This window comes from Necator americanus, chromosome X (genome assembly GCF_031761385.1).
Source record: "Necator americanus strain Aroian chromosome X, whole genome shotgun sequence".
Classification (NCBI taxonomy): Eukaryota; Metazoa; Nematoda; class Chromadorea; order Rhabditida; family Ancylostomatidae; genus Necator; species Necator americanus.
In genome coordinates, this window is record NC_087376.1 from 7,404,343 (window position 1) to 7,421,243 (window position 16,901).

The 16,901-nt window shown below is 39.4% G+C and overlaps 2 protein-coding genes across 3 annotated transcripts in view; one reads left to right on the forward strand and one right to left on the reverse strand.

Annotated features, from left to right (window-relative positions):
- RB195_021733 (uncharacterized protein) overlaps positions 1 to 16,901 on the forward strand; it is a gene marked incomplete at both ends in the record, with an annotated part of 45,032 nt that overhangs the window by 22,606 nt on the left and 5,525 nt on the right. Inside the window, 21 exons of one of the 2 annotated variants that reach the window (XM_064208615.1) lie at positions 444 to 548; positions 720 to 815; positions 895 to 964; positions 1,126 to 1,191; positions 2,245 to 2,397; positions 2,502 to 2,602; positions 3,878 to 4,072; positions 6,755 to 6,944; positions 7,527 to 7,592; positions 8,510 to 8,580; positions 8,880 to 8,940; positions 9,502 to 9,707; positions 10,905 to 10,992; positions 11,047 to 11,205; positions 13,059 to 13,150; positions 13,210 to 13,391; positions 13,758 to 13,835; positions 14,074 to 14,139; positions 14,214 to 14,371; positions 16,507 to 16,592; positions 16,677 to 16,785. In XM_064208615.1, the coding sequence (XP_064064496.1) occupies positions 444 to 548; positions 720 to 815; positions 895 to 964; positions 1,126 to 1,191; positions 2,245 to 2,397; positions 2,502 to 2,602; positions 3,878 to 4,072; positions 6,755 to 6,944; positions 7,527 to 7,592; positions 8,510 to 8,580; positions 8,880 to 8,940; positions 9,502 to 9,707; positions 10,905 to 10,992; positions 11,047 to 11,205; positions 13,059 to 13,150; positions 13,210 to 13,391; positions 13,758 to 13,835; positions 14,074 to 14,139; positions 14,214 to 14,371; positions 16,507 to 16,592; positions 16,677 to 16,785 (2,398 nt within the window). Of the gene's footprint in view, positions 1 to 443; positions 549 to 719; positions 816 to 894; positions 965 to 1,125; positions 1,192 to 2,244; positions 2,398 to 2,501; positions 2,603 to 3,877; positions 4,073 to 6,754; positions 6,945 to 7,526; positions 7,593 to 8,509; positions 8,581 to 8,879; positions 8,941 to 9,501; positions 9,708 to 10,904; positions 10,993 to 11,046; positions 11,206 to 13,058; positions 13,151 to 13,209; positions 13,392 to 13,757; positions 13,836 to 14,073; positions 14,140 to 14,213; positions 14,372 to 16,506; positions 16,593 to 16,676; positions 16,786 to 16,901 lie in introns of those variants that run through there. The other variant, XM_064208614.1, reaches the window with a different exon arrangement.
- Positions 5,235 to 6,255, reverse strand: RB195_021735 (uncharacterized protein; the record flags this gene model as incomplete). The annotated part of the gene is made up of 3 exons (XM_064208617.1): positions 5,235 to 5,331; positions 5,414 to 5,946; positions 6,019 to 6,255. The coding sequence occupies 3 exons, from the start codon at positions 6,253 to 6,255 to the stop codon at positions 5,235 to 5,237; spliced, it is 867 nt and encodes a 288-aa protein (XP_064064497.1).

Consider the following 16,901-nt stretch of genomic DNA (forward strand, 5'->3'; position numbering starts at 1 on the left):
GTAAAAAAAAATCCAACATCAGAAACTCCCTTAAACGTTATGGTTAAGAAGGCCGTCATTGTTTATGTAGTCTTGAGGTCAAAAAAGTAGAATAGGTCTGTGGGATCCCAACGCTAGGCATTTTTATCACTTCGTAAGCATACATTATTTCGTATTCTTCTCGTCAAAGATATCCTGTTCAAAAGGACGTACATCTAGAGCCTCCAGACCCTGGAAGTGATCCATGGAAGATCCAGGAATCGTTAGTTGGTCATCTGTTATAACTCACTACTTTACTGTTAACAATTAAAAAATGGCTTGATAAGAAGCAGCACGTTTGTGCTTTCGGGCACGGATTTGATCCACGATTTAAGGTTAACAGTGCGAAGACGCGAAGACGAAGAAACTGGAAGAAAAATCAAATAATGAATTTCAAGGAATTTAACGACAGTTACTTGTTCTAGGAAATTCTTGTACGTGCCGCTACCGCCCGTAATAATTGCCTTTTCTCATATTTTGTCGATCAGCAATGGTGGTGTACTGAGAGGGATCACATTTTCCAAATAAAAGTGAGAAATCGTGATTTTACTGCTTTTTACTTCCTCTTTCCTCAACCATTGATCCAATCTATGTACTGCCTACTTTTTCGAAATTATTCTTTATGTAATTGTTGGGAAAATACTTCGTAGAATATATGAAAATAAATCCAATGGCATGGTCGTTGCAGCTGTTTTTTTAAGGTAAATTCTATGATTGGAGATTCACTCATTACGCGAACACAAATTCTTCCTTGCGTTGGTAAAGGTAATTCAACGTGTAGTCAGGGTGTTCAAGATGTGCGTAAGTCGAATTTGTAGTATTTCACAAACATTTTATCAAATAGTGATGTATAAAGTGTACAAATTGTTAAAATAGGGTGACAAGTGTATTTGCTGCGTAGGATGGGAAGGTCCGATATGTCAATGGAGAATATGTCAAAATGGAGGTAATAGTTTTTTTTGGAAACTTTTATCATTAGTTTTTTTCCCCATCTGTCTTCTTCTCTCATTCATCGTGTTTACAAGATCAATAAGAGTATGGGAATATTCGATAGTTTATGATAGTGCTACTGCGATTACTGTAACGAAAGAGGTTTAAAACTTTTAGGATCGAGGATGCCTGACAACAGTTGTAAATGTGTCGACACGTTTCAGGGGGATTTTTGTCAAATTAGTAAGTTTTTAAAGTTAGAGGGAACTTTCTTATTTTATTTCTAAGATGATTTGGCTGCTGAATACTGCAAAAGCCTTCTAAGTAGAGATTCGGAGAAGTTGTTACTGGCGTCTGGATTTCCAAGATTTTCCCTTTTCAATTCCATCACCCGTAGCTTCTTCAAAAATCAAAACTCGTCCTTTAATTTTGCATGCAATTCCCGTCGAGCACTTATAGTCGGACCGTTCTGCAGCGCGCGACAAAGGTTGCCGTAAATGTGCCGCCTACGCGTCACATCAGAGTGGTTGAATTGGTTTAAAGCTGAGTAAATTTCCCAGAGTGCTGAACGTTACTCTTACATCTTGTGACTTCTCATGCTTAATAGCGATTCTTGGAACGTTTCTGTTATTAACTCATCTATCGAGTGTATTTCAAAAGAAAAAAGACTTGAAGAAATTCCAGGAGTGAGCTAGGCCTCTTCTCAAATTAATCGTAGACATAATCCGGTTGTAAAACATAGCCGATTAATTGGCTTATTACCTTTATCGTATTACCGATACTAATCTTTGAAACCTCCTAAGAAAACGGAAAATTTCATAGTACTTGAGCTGGGGGAAATAGTACTTACATAGAACTAGGGAAGAATACAAAAGTCAAATTTTCTGGATACATCTTCCAGAAGGCCTAGCATTGGGACGGGGAAAGGAGTGGATTTTGAGAAATCATTTCGTCTACCGGAGATTTGGAAGATTATGATGGCTTGGCGGAATGAAATAATGCAGTGATTAGGATGAAATTATGACTTGATCTTACTATGAATCGTCTTCCTTTCAATCATCTTTGGACTTTCAAGATGGTTTTGTGGAAGCAGTGTAGAAACTTTAAGTGATTCTTATTAAATTCAACATTCCTAGAATCATACCGATTAACTTTTCTCTCTTAAACCCTTAATTCGTCTTTGTTGAGTTTTTTTTTAAGTTAGCTTTTCTAGCCCTTATCTCATTAAACTATTTATATCTCAGTTACTACAGAGCCGCTATTCTTATTCGCAAGAATTCCTCTGATCTATTCCAGGCACTTCTTCATGTAATTCCTCTAGCAATTCACCTTATCTTGCAAATGAGATAGGAACACTCATTCTTATTGTTGAGCGATCCAATGAAACAGTGGAGATTGACGGGAAATCCGCTCAGAACCTGCTTGGTGTTCAGATCATTGTCATCTATTGTAAGTCAATAAAAAGGCCAACTGTTCACAGTTCAACATTAAACTTATTGTTTTGTTTTTGGATGGTGGAGGATTGGAACCAAAATTAGTGCTCTCGGCGACAGATCCTCAACTTCTTACTCTGCTTGATCCTTTCGAGGATTTCAACTCATATGCTGAGCCCGAACAACCATATGATGCTATTTCACTCGGCCTAAACAGTCAGGTTTGTTATTATTCACGAATATTTTCTTTTATGTTTTAAATTCACGTTTCTCATTTTCGAACTGTCCTACGTTTTGTGGTTGTTAGTTCTAATATTTTTCAATTTGTTGTTTCTGAAATTCATTATTAGAAACGGAGCCAACTGATATACTTCAACCGCATTTTTTTCTTTAAAACTTTGACAAAAACTCTAGTTTTTCCGTTATTGTTAATGAAATTATATGTAAAATTTCGTTTTCCCTTATGTTGATAAAGTACATAGACAGATTTCCCTCACCTAAGGGATCTATGTAAGGAAGATACTCGTGAGATTACATGACGTATTCTCATATGACGTATGCATACGTAATAAGGCAAATGTGGATACAACACTATTGTAGATTGAGTTGCGAATAATTCAGGATTTATTCATTCCTTCCGCGTGGGCGTAGACATACATACATATCTACGCGTGTGTGAGCGTATGTATGTCCGTGTTTATTCATATATCGTATCCTCCGGTACGGCCCATCCAAACCTTGTTATCTACTTTTTTTTCTTATAAGAAAAAAATGTTGTTAAATTCTTTGCTTTCCACAAATTTACTTTAGTAAAAGAAAAATCTTAGAGGCGGGTGTAGTGTAGCGGTTAGAGGTTCCGCTTCCTGTACGATCGATCGGAGGTTCGAATCCGCCCTAGTGCTTACCAAGCCTTTCATCCCTCCGGGGTCGATAAATTGGTACCAGACTTGTCTGAGAGGACAAAAACAGTGATTTGACACATTGGCTAGCCACCGCAAGCCATTGTATAGGCCAGATACATGTTCGTAAACCTCAAACGATTCTGAATTGAAGTGAACGTGGGGGACGCATCCCAAGCGGATTGATTAACGCCAGAAACATTATCCTTTATCCTTTAAAGGAAAAACTTCAAGTTTTTGGAATAGTTCGAAATTAATCCGGACAAATTTTTAGAGATTAAGGACGAAACTTTTCGAAAGGATGGAATTATGACATTGTCCCAAGGTTATTCCAAAATGATTCCAGTGTAATTCTAAAAATAAAAAAGTCTAAAATTGTGTGTGATTTGTACATAACATAGGAAATACATATTATATAAAATTTAATACAAACACGTATAAAATATGTGTGATATATATGTATGCATAAAAAAATTCGTAAATAAAGTAAATCTTGTAGAACAGAATGGACGAATGTATAAGTGTGAGAGTCCAATACGTTAATATGTAATGTGTATTATTACTGTCGTAGTACTAACATTCAAATTCTCTTTATAGCTTACTTCCCGAGCGTTAATCGTCCTGGTTTCACGAGGAGGAGATCACGCTATTGATAGGAACGTAATCAGTCGATTATCCTTACAAAGAGCAGAACTTCGAGTATTCAGTGAACAACTATCGTCTAATCTTACATTGCTCGCTAAACTCGGGAATGGAGTACCTTTCCGAAGTTCACGGAAAGAATTTTGCCAGGTGATCAGAAATTGATTCAACTTTTTTGCTATGGAATTTTCTACACCATTATTTGTCAAAATATCCGTAAGATGGGTAAATACTAATTTATTTAATAAAAAAAAATGAAGTGAAATAGAAAAGTGATAATTTGGTAATGGAAACAAACTTAATTACATGGCCCGTCTTCACTAGACATGCGGGCCCCAGCATCTCTTCCACTCGTTTCTTCCCTCGCCATTGTCATCCAAGATGTTCTCAAGTTTCGTGAGTGACGTTGACGACGTTCTTGAGCCGTATCCAGCTCAGCTGGTCTATCCGTGTAGCGAACACGTCACCCCATCTCGTTGACGGTGTCCGTCGGGGGCGTTTAGCGTCCCTTGGAATCCACTCTACCGTTCTTTTAGTCCATCTATCGTCGATTCTTCTCATAATGTGACCGCTCTATCCATGCTTTACTTTCGATATATATTCCGCTTGGTCGCGAAGACGGGAAATTTTAAGGTGGAGTTCCGCAGACCGGCTGGGTGTTGTGTACGCCGGTTAAACTTCAGAAGGCATCTCTCAAGAGCTCTGTGGGTAGCAAGTAGCTTCCTAGAGGTGGCAGCAGTGTCTGCCCACGTCTACGCTGCGTAACAGAGCGCCTGAAGAACTGTTGAGTCGAACAGATGGGCAGGAAGATCTTGGTCCGCCAGTTGGTTCGTAGCTTCCCTGACGGCTGCGAATGCTGCTCTCGAGCCTTCAAGTTGTACTCGTCCGTCCTCGCAGTAGGCGTTTATCATGAACTGTGTTTTCTTTCTGTTTATTCGCAGTCCTATTCTCTTACCTGCTTCGTTCAATTCGTTGAGCGTCGTTTCTGCTTCATTGGTACTGCTCGAAAAGAGAACGATGTCGTTCGCAAAACAGAGGATCGAGAGAAATCTTCAATCAACACTAATGCCCCTTTCTTCCCAGGAAAGTGATTTGATTATCCACTGCAATGCAGCCGTGAACAGCTTCGGCGATATAGTATCGCCTTCCTACCCCCTTTCCAATGGATATGGTGAGGGGGCGGTGGTAAAGCTGAATCTTAGTGGTGCATCGATCGTAGCAGTTTACTAATGTCCTCACATAGGACGCGTCTACAGCTTGATCGACCAGAGCTGACAGTATTGCATTGGTTTCTACGCTGTTGAAGGCTTTCTCATAGTCGACGAAGGCTAGAACAAAGAGCAGGTGGTATTCTTGACAAATCTCTATGACCCTCGACACAGTCTGGATGTGGTCCAAACAGCTGAACCCTTGAAGGAATCATGCTTGTTCTTGAGGTTAGGCTTCATCCAGCGTCCTAGATATGTGCATGAGGATGATCTTGGTGAATACCTTGTATAACACACTACAAGCAACACAAGTTCAGCAAGCATATCGGATGGTATGTAGTCCCAAAGGTCCTCTCGGCTATCTTTCTTATGAATAAGAACGGTTGGCGAGGCTTTCCACTGGTCTGGGATCCTTTCTTTCTGAAGGTAGGATGTCATGTGTGCTGCTAAGATTACATGAAGTGGATGGCCACCAGCCCGAAGAAAGTCTGCTGATATTAAATCAGGTCCGGGGGCTGTGCCAGGTTTCATGCTCTTGATAGCGTCTCGTACTTCCGAAGGGAGAATCCGTGGTGAAGCTTCACCAGTGGGGATGATCGGGTTTGACAGAGGAGTTGATGAACGGAAAAGGTTCGAGTAGAACCTTTCCGTAAGGATTTCCATCTCACGACGAGAAGACGTGCGAGTCCCGTCTTCGATCAGCAAGGTTGCTAACGGAATATTATATTCGCGGAGATCCCTGCGGCACTTCTTTAGACTCGTTCTTCTTTGTGCTGATTCCAGAATCTTCTTCTGCCTGTAATTCGAAAGATCCTCCTGCAACGCTTTTCTGCAGCTAGTGTTTGCTACTAACCGCTAAATGTGCGACGCATTCGGATCAAGCCTCACAGCCCTTCTTCTTTCCAACAATTCCTTGGTGGTCTTCGAAATTCGATCCAAGTTTGTCGTGCGCGGCTTCGAAACACGATCAGCACAGGTTTGTAATCCTCTGAGCAGCATGTCGTAGTCCACATTTGGGTCCTCTTCGATGTGCCAGTCGCCTTGGGACAAGGAGTCCTCGATTGTGCAATCGTCGTAGACGACTTCTTTTCTCCTTCGTTGCTGATAGCAGATGTTCTTTTCCATCGTGTGGCTAAGTCGTATTTTCGCACGAAGGAGACGGTGATCAGAACCACTACAAAAAAATGGTACTACTGAGACGTCAAGTAGACACCTCCTCCGGTTGGTGAGTATGTGGTCGATCTTCGCACGAGTCGCGTCATTGGGTGGTTGCCGTGTCCATCGACGATGATCGTTCTTCATGAAAAGAGAGTTCCCATGAAGGAGGCGAGCGGTGGACAGCAGTCTGGAGAGACGACTGCCATTTTTGTTGCGGTCCCCTAGTCCAAATCTTCCGTTTTTGTATTCCTCTTCTGTAGCCTATCCTAGTTTTGCGTTGAAGTTTCCGACAATGAACTTGTAGAAGGACATTAGGACACTGTACTTTAAACTATTTTACATACATCTTTTCGTGTCTGGAAATTTGAGGAAATAACTTTGTACTCTAGAAAAAACCTTGCTACTTTCAAAAAATGATTGTAATCTCCTTGATCCTGCTTTATCCTGTAGATCTCGAATATTGCAGAAATACTTCCCGAGTTACGTTGTACCTCTTACATCAAAGGCAACATCGCTTTCATCTCCGATTTTCAACGTGATTGCTTCGGATTTCACATGCACAGCTTCACTTACCATACCGAAGGAATCTTTCGCACAGAAGCTAACTATGTTCATTTATCTTGGTAACGACCAAATGAATGCCACAGTTGAACAAGGTTTGTAGTCACAGTTATCCTACAGTACCAATGGTGTCCCTTGATGAAACATGTCAATATCCGAGAATATGCGTTTCTCGTATAAATATGGTTAAAAATTACACATTCTACTTTTCAAGTTTTTTATCGAATGTATATTTTTGTGAAGTTTCACAAACTTGACCTACTACAGTACCTGATACAGTAGCAGTGATTTTGTGAAACATCTCACAACGTTTTAAAAGGGGTTGTAATTGTAACATTTAATAAGAACTATGTTGAATTCTTTATCGGTTAAAGGAAAGGACTAATACTTCCTTCAAATTTTCTTCGTTTAACTATTACGCGTGAAACTAGCCAACTAAAATATTGATAGTGACTTAAACTTCAAAACTATATATTTTCCAAAATCTGTGCTCAACTAACAACCGTTCACTGCGGAAAAACATCAGATGAATTGTTTTTCTTTTCTGAAAATTTATGAGGACTTTTGACGAATTTCGAGCAAAGGATTCACATTGTAACCGCACTGTTTCATCGAGTAACATAGTTGATATTGAGTATTGGTATTTGATTAATGTGCTCGTTGTTATAATATTGAAGGGCCCAACGCGTTATCGCCCACGGATACCGGATCACCAGTCAAGAGGTTCACTATCAATTCAAATGGTATCAGTTTTTTTTCAGTTTGTATAACTTCCACTGCTATTTGCACATCAAATCTATCAAAAACTTTTCGTCATTACTGTCATCCTCTGTATTTTAAAAAAGTCATAAATGAATTAATAATAAATGAATAATAATAAGTTACTTAAAAATGAAATTGAAAATAGAAGAATGTTTAATTCCGATGTGATTTTAAAAAAAAAAACTTCAGAAACTGAGAGAATCCTTACGTATAGACAACAATATATTGTGATTTTCTTCTTTTTTTTGAGCTTAAAAAATTGGAGAATTTCCTAGATGTACTTTGAGGTAGTCCAATTTTTAAGGTGGTGCAATTTTTTTTTGGCTGCTCCTTTTTGTAATTCTTATAGGTGATATTTCGATTTTTTCTTGCAATAAACTCTTTTGTAAATTTTCGTAGGCGGGTTAGTAGCAAATGAGAGCGCTGAAAAATACAAGCATGTTGTACTTACGGTTAACTATAGAGTCGATACAAGAATAACGGCTAAATTCTGAAGGATAAATATAAATGAAGAATGAGTCAATAACCAAAATGAAAGTTTAGCGCTCTTTTGAACTATTTCCAGAGCGGTTTTCAAGTGAGTTATTTTTCGGGAAATTCAGCTATATCCAGTTAAACATAATTGTTGTGATCGAAACATAACTGATGAGTATTTTGATGTCTTTGTCAGATTTATTCAATTTTGTTTGTGTGTATAATCAGGTAATAGATGTACTGCATACAGTAAATAAATTAGGCTCTGTAGTTTTCTTTGAAAAAAAAAAACACGTCTGACGTCCAAATTTAGAAATTTATATAAAATTTTGAAGATTTGCTACTTTTATATTTTTCTTTCTTACAAAGCTTGAATTAGAATAATTTTATGAATTTTGGGTTGATTACGAATGATGTATTTCAGTTCAAACTACTATCAAAATTTCTGGTGTTGGTAATTGTTCTTATTCTATTGAAATTCTCAATTATTACAAAGTAAGTGCTGTTATATCTTATTCCATTTTTTTCTATTTTTTGTTCGGCTTTTTTCAGACTTAGACAGTGGAAATCTACATACGTGCATTAAAATTAAAATTGTATTAATATTGTATTACATTAAAAACAGCAAACTTTGTTTAAATCTATTCATAATTACAAGGTTAAGAAGGTATCCAAGGTTGTTGTGGCAAAACTACAAAAATACGATCACACATCTACAATAAAATATCCATACTTTAGAACAATCGTACTGCTTGTTTTTTTCTTGCTTGTTTCTCTTTGTTTTTAAATTATAGACTGGCTATGTATTCCAAAAGGACAATGTAAATGAAAACGGCTACCTAGGACCACTATCGGGTACGTTCCGTCCATTCATAGTTTTTTTTTTGTCTCCTTAGCAGATTATCGTACTACACGATGACTACAAGTATATACGCAAGTAGTTTCTAATAAGTAATTTCCTAGCTGTTTTCTGTTTTTAATCTAAAATTTAATTATTGTTTTAAATTTAGTCAAGTTTGTAGGTAAATTACAAATTAATTTTCCTAATTTTCTTATTATTGTTGTTTTGTCTCTGCTTAGATGTAAGCGAGTTTTTTTTTTAGCAGTGAACGATAGCAAGGCAACGACTTTTTTTTAAATTATTGAAATATATTCAATGTTCAATATCATGCAATTGTTGCTTGTCGTAATTCATGACACCATAAGCTTCGGTAGTTTCATTTCCATTTAAAAAAATTCTAGAATTAAGTCCTTTTAGGTTTCTAAAGTAGGATGTGACTAGGATTTTAACTTATACTCAAATAAAATAACATTTTTCGTTGCAGAATTGAGTACAAATCAGAAAATCATACTTTGATGGTGTATCTGTGCAAACAAATTTTCATTTAAATGAGAAATAAATTGTCAATATTTCAGGCATAAACTATCTTTCACTTTACTCCGCCAGATCGTCGTCCGACACTGGTTCCGCGAGACCATTTGCCCAAATGCGCCCTATTTACTTGGATGGAACTATTGGCGAAAGCAGTGTGATAGCATCCTCAGCAAAAACAAATAACTGCACTTATCCCTACTATATTCCCTTAAACTGCACTGAAGGCATCTATGCATATCAAATCCAGGTGATATTACCGTTCTGCGGTGTCTCTGATCTTAATCATGCAATCACATGATCTATAAGATCTATAGGCCCGAATTCTGGATGCGGGGGTTGAGGGATGCTAGACGGGGCGACGGCATATTCATGGTCAATATAATTTTTGCATGATTCAGACTATAATAGAAACGATAACATTTACCGAGACCGGGTGTAGCGCAGTCGGTAAGAAGTTCCAGTGTCTGCACAATCGATCGGAGGCTCGAATCCACCCTAGTGCTCACCAAGGCTTTCAGGCTGATCGATTTCTGGAGTTAAAAACAGGCAATCATCGCCGAATGGGAAGACATGCTGTCCTTTACGATAATAGTTTAAGCTGAAAAACAAAATTCGCAGATCTCAAGTTTAGTTTAAAATCTGCAAAATTATTTTATTTTAGTTGAACCTTGTAAAAGCAAACCAAATACAATCACGCAAAACTTCATAAAGTTCTATAAATTTCTAAATTGTGCCAAAAATCTCACGTCTAATCAAGCGATGCTACATTTGCCTCCGGAATTTGACGAGTGATAACGCATCACATCACGGAAACCCTAATAATTCTGTCTGTGTATTTAATGAACAGAAAAAATATTTTGCTTCAGCTTCAATATCAGTAATGCTCCAGCGAAAAATTTCGCATTTTTTTGTTCGCTTTCGTAGATTGTTCCTCTCATTCGTTGATCATGAACAATTGGATCTGGACCAAGAATCAAGCGCCGTAGGAGCACCTGAGCTGTAAACATCTCTGCTTTACAGTTTTGGCTCGATGAGGTGCATAGCGTTGTAAATCCCTCTGCGTTCGACCTCAATTCAGACTTCGCTTGAAGTAGTTTTATGAGAGCGTGCAGCGTTACAAACAGCTTGAGGTGGAGGTTGGGGCAAGGCGATGTGTAGAGTGAGTGTTTCTATCCTTTCAGACGAGTCTGGTACCCAATTATCGACCCCGGAACTATGAAAGAGTAGGTTAGCACTAAGGCGGACTCGAACCTCTGTTGCATCGTGCAGCCACAGCGTAATCTCTTACCGATTGCGCTACATCGCCCCTGGGCCCAAACACTTGGAGGTAAATGGGGTCTCAACTTCCGCGAATCACAGAGATGTCACAGCCAACTCCGAAATTTGTGCTGTAATTCCAAATTGTTGTGTACGTATTCTCACGGCTATAATTCTCCTAACTTAGGTTCACACATTCTCATCCACAACCTCTTCCCCCAACTGTCAAGTTCCATCTCGACAACAACAAATTACAGCGATTTGTACTGCACTTGGTGACATTTCTTCCAATTAACGGAGACGAGTATCTATTAAATAATATAATTTAGAATCGTGTAATGGAAATGGAGAGCTTATAAATGGTGTTTGCCAATGTTACAGCGCTTGGGAAGGGGTCGATTGTCGGCTACCCATTTGCGCTAACGGAGCTACAAGACAAGGAAATGTCTGCGTTTGCGCAGCCGGTTATTACGGCACTAATTGTTACGGTAAGTACAACTTTTGCTTGTTTTAAATGCATGAAGTGGACATCGCAGGTAACATCGAGGTGTAACAAAATGTAAGGTGTCAGTTCCTGCCGATCGATTTCAAAACAATGTAACGGATTACTGTAGCAGGGGAATTCCTTCAAAATCCATGAAAACGTGAAAAATTGAAGCCTCGAAATTATCCTAACTCTGTGGGGCTGAACAATCGGACTCCAGATCCATGCCTAGATTCGTCAGATAGCAGCAGGGTTGGTAAAAGTCCTCAGATGCTGCACATTCATTTGTAAGTTCTTGTAGTTTTTAGAGATCAACTTGGAGACGTTTGGTGTTGACGCCTTTGCGTATCTTAAGAAGACATTTTGCTTTTTATCTCTCGATTGACTGGAATATTAATTTCCAGAAGCTCCAACAAAAAATAATGGAACAAAACAAGAGAAAGAGCAGAAGTGCTGAAATATCTTCCTCCGTCTGCGTTCGTAAAATGACAAAGATGACAAATGACCGTTCAATAAGGATAGACGGAAGGATACTTGACTCGTGGAGACACGTTATCATAATCCTCCACCTTAAGAAATTATGCGTACCCTAATAATTATCGAGGAATATCTCCTTGCTGCGTGTTATGCACAAAATTTTGGAGCGGATTATCCTGAACCGGGTCGTTAAACACCGCGAAGAAACAGCGCGCTTCGAGCAAGTTGGCTTCCGTCATAACCGATCTACGATTGACCAGGTGTTCATCGCCAGTTGAGTGATCGAAATTGGCAGCGGTATTCGATGTTAATGCAATTCTTTCTGGACTTCGAAGCTACTTTCGACTCTCATCGTCGAGGGCATCTTCTCAACGCCCTCCGCGCCGATGGAGTACCAAAATAGCTCGTTCGCTTGCCTAATGACATGAATCAACGAGCAACAGCTGCAGTTCGAACACCAGCCGGATATATAGGACCATTTAAAGTGGTAACTGAAGTAAGACAAGGGGCAGTGGTAGGACCCTTCCCGTTCAACTTCCACTGTGGATCTCCGATACCTCGCACGGGAATCAGGGTGGACTAATTAAACAACTATTAAACAACAACAACTAATTAAACCTGTCGATGAGTTATCTTCCTGGGTTGTATGCTGAAAAACAACGGCAGCTACAGGAGAGATATGCAGCAAAATGCACTGAATCCATTTTCGCTTTCAACTCCTTAACGAAATGTTTGTGGTTGTTCTCCATCACCAAGGAAGTCTAGCTGCGAATCTACCTTTCCGCAATACGGTTCTTCATGATGTACGGATCGGAGACTTGGGCAGCACCATCTACGGTGATGAAGATGCTTGATTGTACGGAAAGGAAGCTGGTTAGATGGCTGCTTGGCTACTTTTGGCCTAGGGTATACCACAATGAAAAGCCTTACGCGAAAGTCGATGTAGTGTACCGGTGGATCACAAGTGGAAGATATCAACATCTTGCACCGCCATCGAAAGTGCCTACAGAAAGCCGTCTTCACTTTTTTGGTTATATAATAAGGAGACCGGCAGATCGCCTTGTATAACGAGTCTCGAGGAGTTTGTCGGATTCAAACTGGAAGAGGTCACGTGGCCGAAAGCCGAAGTTGTGGACTAAGGTGGTGAAAGAGGACCTGAGGGCATCTGTCTTGGATAGGCAGTTCAGGCGAGACGTAAGGTTTTGCAGAATATAGAATAACGACGAATGGATTAATTCTGTGCAAGCTCTCGCAAAAGATCGAGAAGGTTGGGCAGAGGTATGTTCAAGGACTACACACCTCGGTGAAGATGCGGGCAATCGCGTCAGGCAATCACATCAGCACGCCGATTAAGTAAGAAAGTAAGTCATTATTTTCCAGAAGCTCCAACGAAAAATAATGGAACAAAACGAGGAATGGCGTTCATCGTGGATTCCGTTGGATTCGATGACAATGCCTTCAATTCCAGTATTGTAAGTAGGAATATTTTCCATCACATAAATTCCGTTCTAACCGTTTTTATTTGTTTCAGAATGCAATTGTAAACTACGTGAATTTATTCGAAATGAATAATCTTCAAATAATGCTGATCGATAATACTAATGTGATCATCAAGAACCCAGCATTCAGTACTTACACAAACCTTACGTTCCTGAATGCAATTTCGGAAATCTACGGTCGTAGAACGCGCACAAGACCTCTTCAACTCGACTCGTAAGAAATCCACTCTTCCTATGTTTTGATACATATCCATTGTAAGGTTGAAGTATATTTAATTCAACTTCGATTAGCGAATTTAAAGAGCTGTACTAAGAAACTAAGAAAGTCTGCAATTATGAAATCTCTTTTTTTTTTAATCTAAGGAATAGATCCAAGAATCAACCTCGATTACACATGTTGACGCTACAGTTAAATAGTTTTTACGTTTCAGAGCTGTTCTAGACGAGAAATGTTATATTTACTAAAATTTCTCCTATTGTTCTTGTTATTTTTATGTTACTAGTTGTACTGGTGGTTTCAGTACAACTAATAACATAGAGATAACAAGAACAAATAATGAAATAATACGCAAATTTTCAGTGTATTCTCGACTATTCTGCAAGGTGCAGATGTTCTGAAAAGTTCTTACAATTACATTTTTTATGTAACGCAAACGGGGTAAGTATGTGTTATAGTCGACGCCATGTATGTTCTACATGTAAACGCGATGCTTTTTCGACAGCGGTAAGGGCGATTGAAGGAGTTACTGTGTGTGCGTACCAAGAAGAAAAGAACGGTGTTACGGTGAACAAGACGCTTTTGCACTGTTGAGCATATTCGATGTCGTCGACTATAGCCTTCATATTTTTATCTATATTTTCATATTGCTAATACGAATAGGCGAATTTTTATTCAGTGGTGTTTTGACTAATTCGTCTGTGTTGGGAAAACTCCGTGGTTCGACTCATATGTTTGAAATAAGGTTAGTAATTGTGAAAACTTTGAAAATCTCGTTTCTATTTCTCGTAATTCTTAACTATAGTAGTTTCATTGAAGTTGTATCGGAATCTCTGCTCCTTCCAAGACGCTTCCTGAAAATGTAATTGTTGATTTAAACATGATCGGCGAAACTCAAACTGCAGACAATTGGTATTCGGCGATGACGGAAATGATGGCTGTATCACTAACTACGGACTATCCTCCGCCAAGTGCTCGTGAGCATTTGTCTTTTTCTTCATATTTCTTTTTCTTTACGACTTGCTAAGGCGAATTCACCTTTTTTCCTTTTTTTTGCGAAATGATGGATGGGTAAGGTAGTGAACGTAGATAATTTTTTTTCTGCTGGTTAGGCTTCTCAATGATTGGGTTGAGGAATAGGTCGTGAGTGGTATCGTTCCGGATTCAAAAATGTGCCTAGAATACGTTTCTAGGTATAGGAACCGCAGAAAAATTGCTTTGATTTTTAACATTACCGATTTCTGGACCTTGTCTTTGCACTGAAATAAAAATAAACTAAAATAATAAGATTAGAAAATAGACCATTTTCTAAACGACTTAATTTTTCCATTTTGTTGCCACTCTGGTTTTGGTTATATGGAGTATGGCCTCTCCAAGACGATCAGTTGAATTCGCTTCCACAAAGCATCTGAGTGTCCTAGAGGTCTCCGGTCTCAGTTATGAGTCGATTTGATACTTGTGTATTCTGTCAGAGCACTGGGTACACATTCGTTATGTTTAATATCTTCTCTATTAGCAGAATTACCGATAATACATTAATAAAAGGGAAGCGGACATACGGAAGTATTAAGGGAGAAGAAGAGTACGGCTGAGTTATGCCTGCTAATCGCGACCACTGGCCACCTTGGCCTTACGCCTACGGGATGTCTCTTTTTATCAGGCTGTATGGATGTGGGACACGTTCCGGAAAATCTCAATTATTCACGTTAAATGAATGAAGATAAGAGTAAACAACACGATAGGGATTTCACTCATTGAAAGCAGTGTATCACGATGTTCAGGTGGTGCGGAAACCGCAGCGAAAGCCTAGAGTGAACCTAGGCTGAAGATCATGGAAATCAGCGTGGCTTGCCTAATTTTCCTTTAATCGTCGTAAAAAAACGGCGTGGGAGACGCCGTCCCCTCTACGAACGCAGTTGCAGCGCCCCACCTTTCTGCACATACAGCGTCCACGAGCAAGCAGTCGAAACTCCATGTGATCTACTCTCCCGCCTATTCACGTGAAAGCAGTGAATAGGTTGCTGAGCGAACCAGACCAGGTACAAGGGTGCGCGTTCAAATGTATTTCGTAGGAATTAAGGAGGTTCCTACGCCGTTTTTTTAACGACGATTAGGAAGAGATGAGCGGCGCCGCGCTCGTTTCTGGTATCTACAATCTGACTCTGCGCTTTCCTTACGGTTTCTGTACGTCAGCTTCCTACTAACTTTAAGATCGTAACAATGCGCTATGGTACAAACGTGCACGCATTCGTTACGTGAGGCAGCTTCTGGGGATTTAAAGACATCACCACACAAATCTGACGAATTATAGATTTCCGATGGACAAACTCTATATGAGGTCGTAGATTGCGGAATCAAGAGTGGTTCCGCTCATCGCTCCCTAATCGTACTAAAGAAACACCGTGAAGGTCTCCGCTTTTTACGACGATTTCCGTTGTAACGCATCACTTTCGAACACGCGCCGTATCCAGCTGCGCAGCGGTCGAAAACCAGAGAGTTCTCCTCGACTGCTTATTCAAGCGAAATCTATGAATAGGTTGCTGAGAGGACCAGAACGTACACATAGAGGGGCGTTCTAGCGTTTCTCGTAGGAACTAAAGTGGTTCTCACCGCAATTTTTTTTAGGACGATTAGGGAAAAGTAAGCGGAACTGCGCTAGATCCCGTACTCTACAACTCCATCTCTTACTTTCCTGCGAATTCCCTCACCACCTCAGATTCGTGTTATGCTGCCTTAAAGATCGTGGATAGCGACAGGCGAGTCGCGACACACTTGATGGAGGTGTTCAAGTCCCCGAAGTTCTTCAAGAGCTGTGTTAGATGCGATATGGCTCAGAATGAACCACCGAAAATTAGAAGAAAAAAAACAGAAGAAATATGAAAAAAGCAATGTGGAGCGTGGGAAAACTTATTGAAGGAACATGGAAGGAACAACAGTTGAGGTTCCATAACTTAAAAAAAAGAACTTTTCCTTACCTTACCGCAATTTTTCGACTTATTTGTAATCCTTGATGAACCAGTTATCTAAAGCTTGCTGTACGTAAATAATGAGATTTTCCGAAACTCTGTTTTTTTCCTCCGGAAAAAAGTGGTGCATTTCTTTCCCATTATAGCTCCTCAACCCGCGTGCACTAATATACAAGCAAGTATCTGGATTGCTGCAGATTTATCCGTCGGAGTATCTGATTATAGAACACAGGTACAACAAATAGCATTCAATAAATTATTTCAATAGCATTTCTCTTGTATCTCCGTTATTTTTTCAGCTTTTTTTTATTTTCAGATGCAGTCAATTCTACAGTTGTTCCCAACAGCGTTCAGTACTTCTTTTGATATTTCTGCTCCAGGGCAAGGATGTAGTAATAAGAAGAATATTTCGAATGTTTATGAAGGTTTTTGCTAAGTATTAGTTGGATCAAAATCTAAATCATGAAAAGTTGAAAATCGAAGTTGATCCTTTACTTAAAGACAGCATACCAAGAATCTGGCATGGTGGTGGAATTAGCGG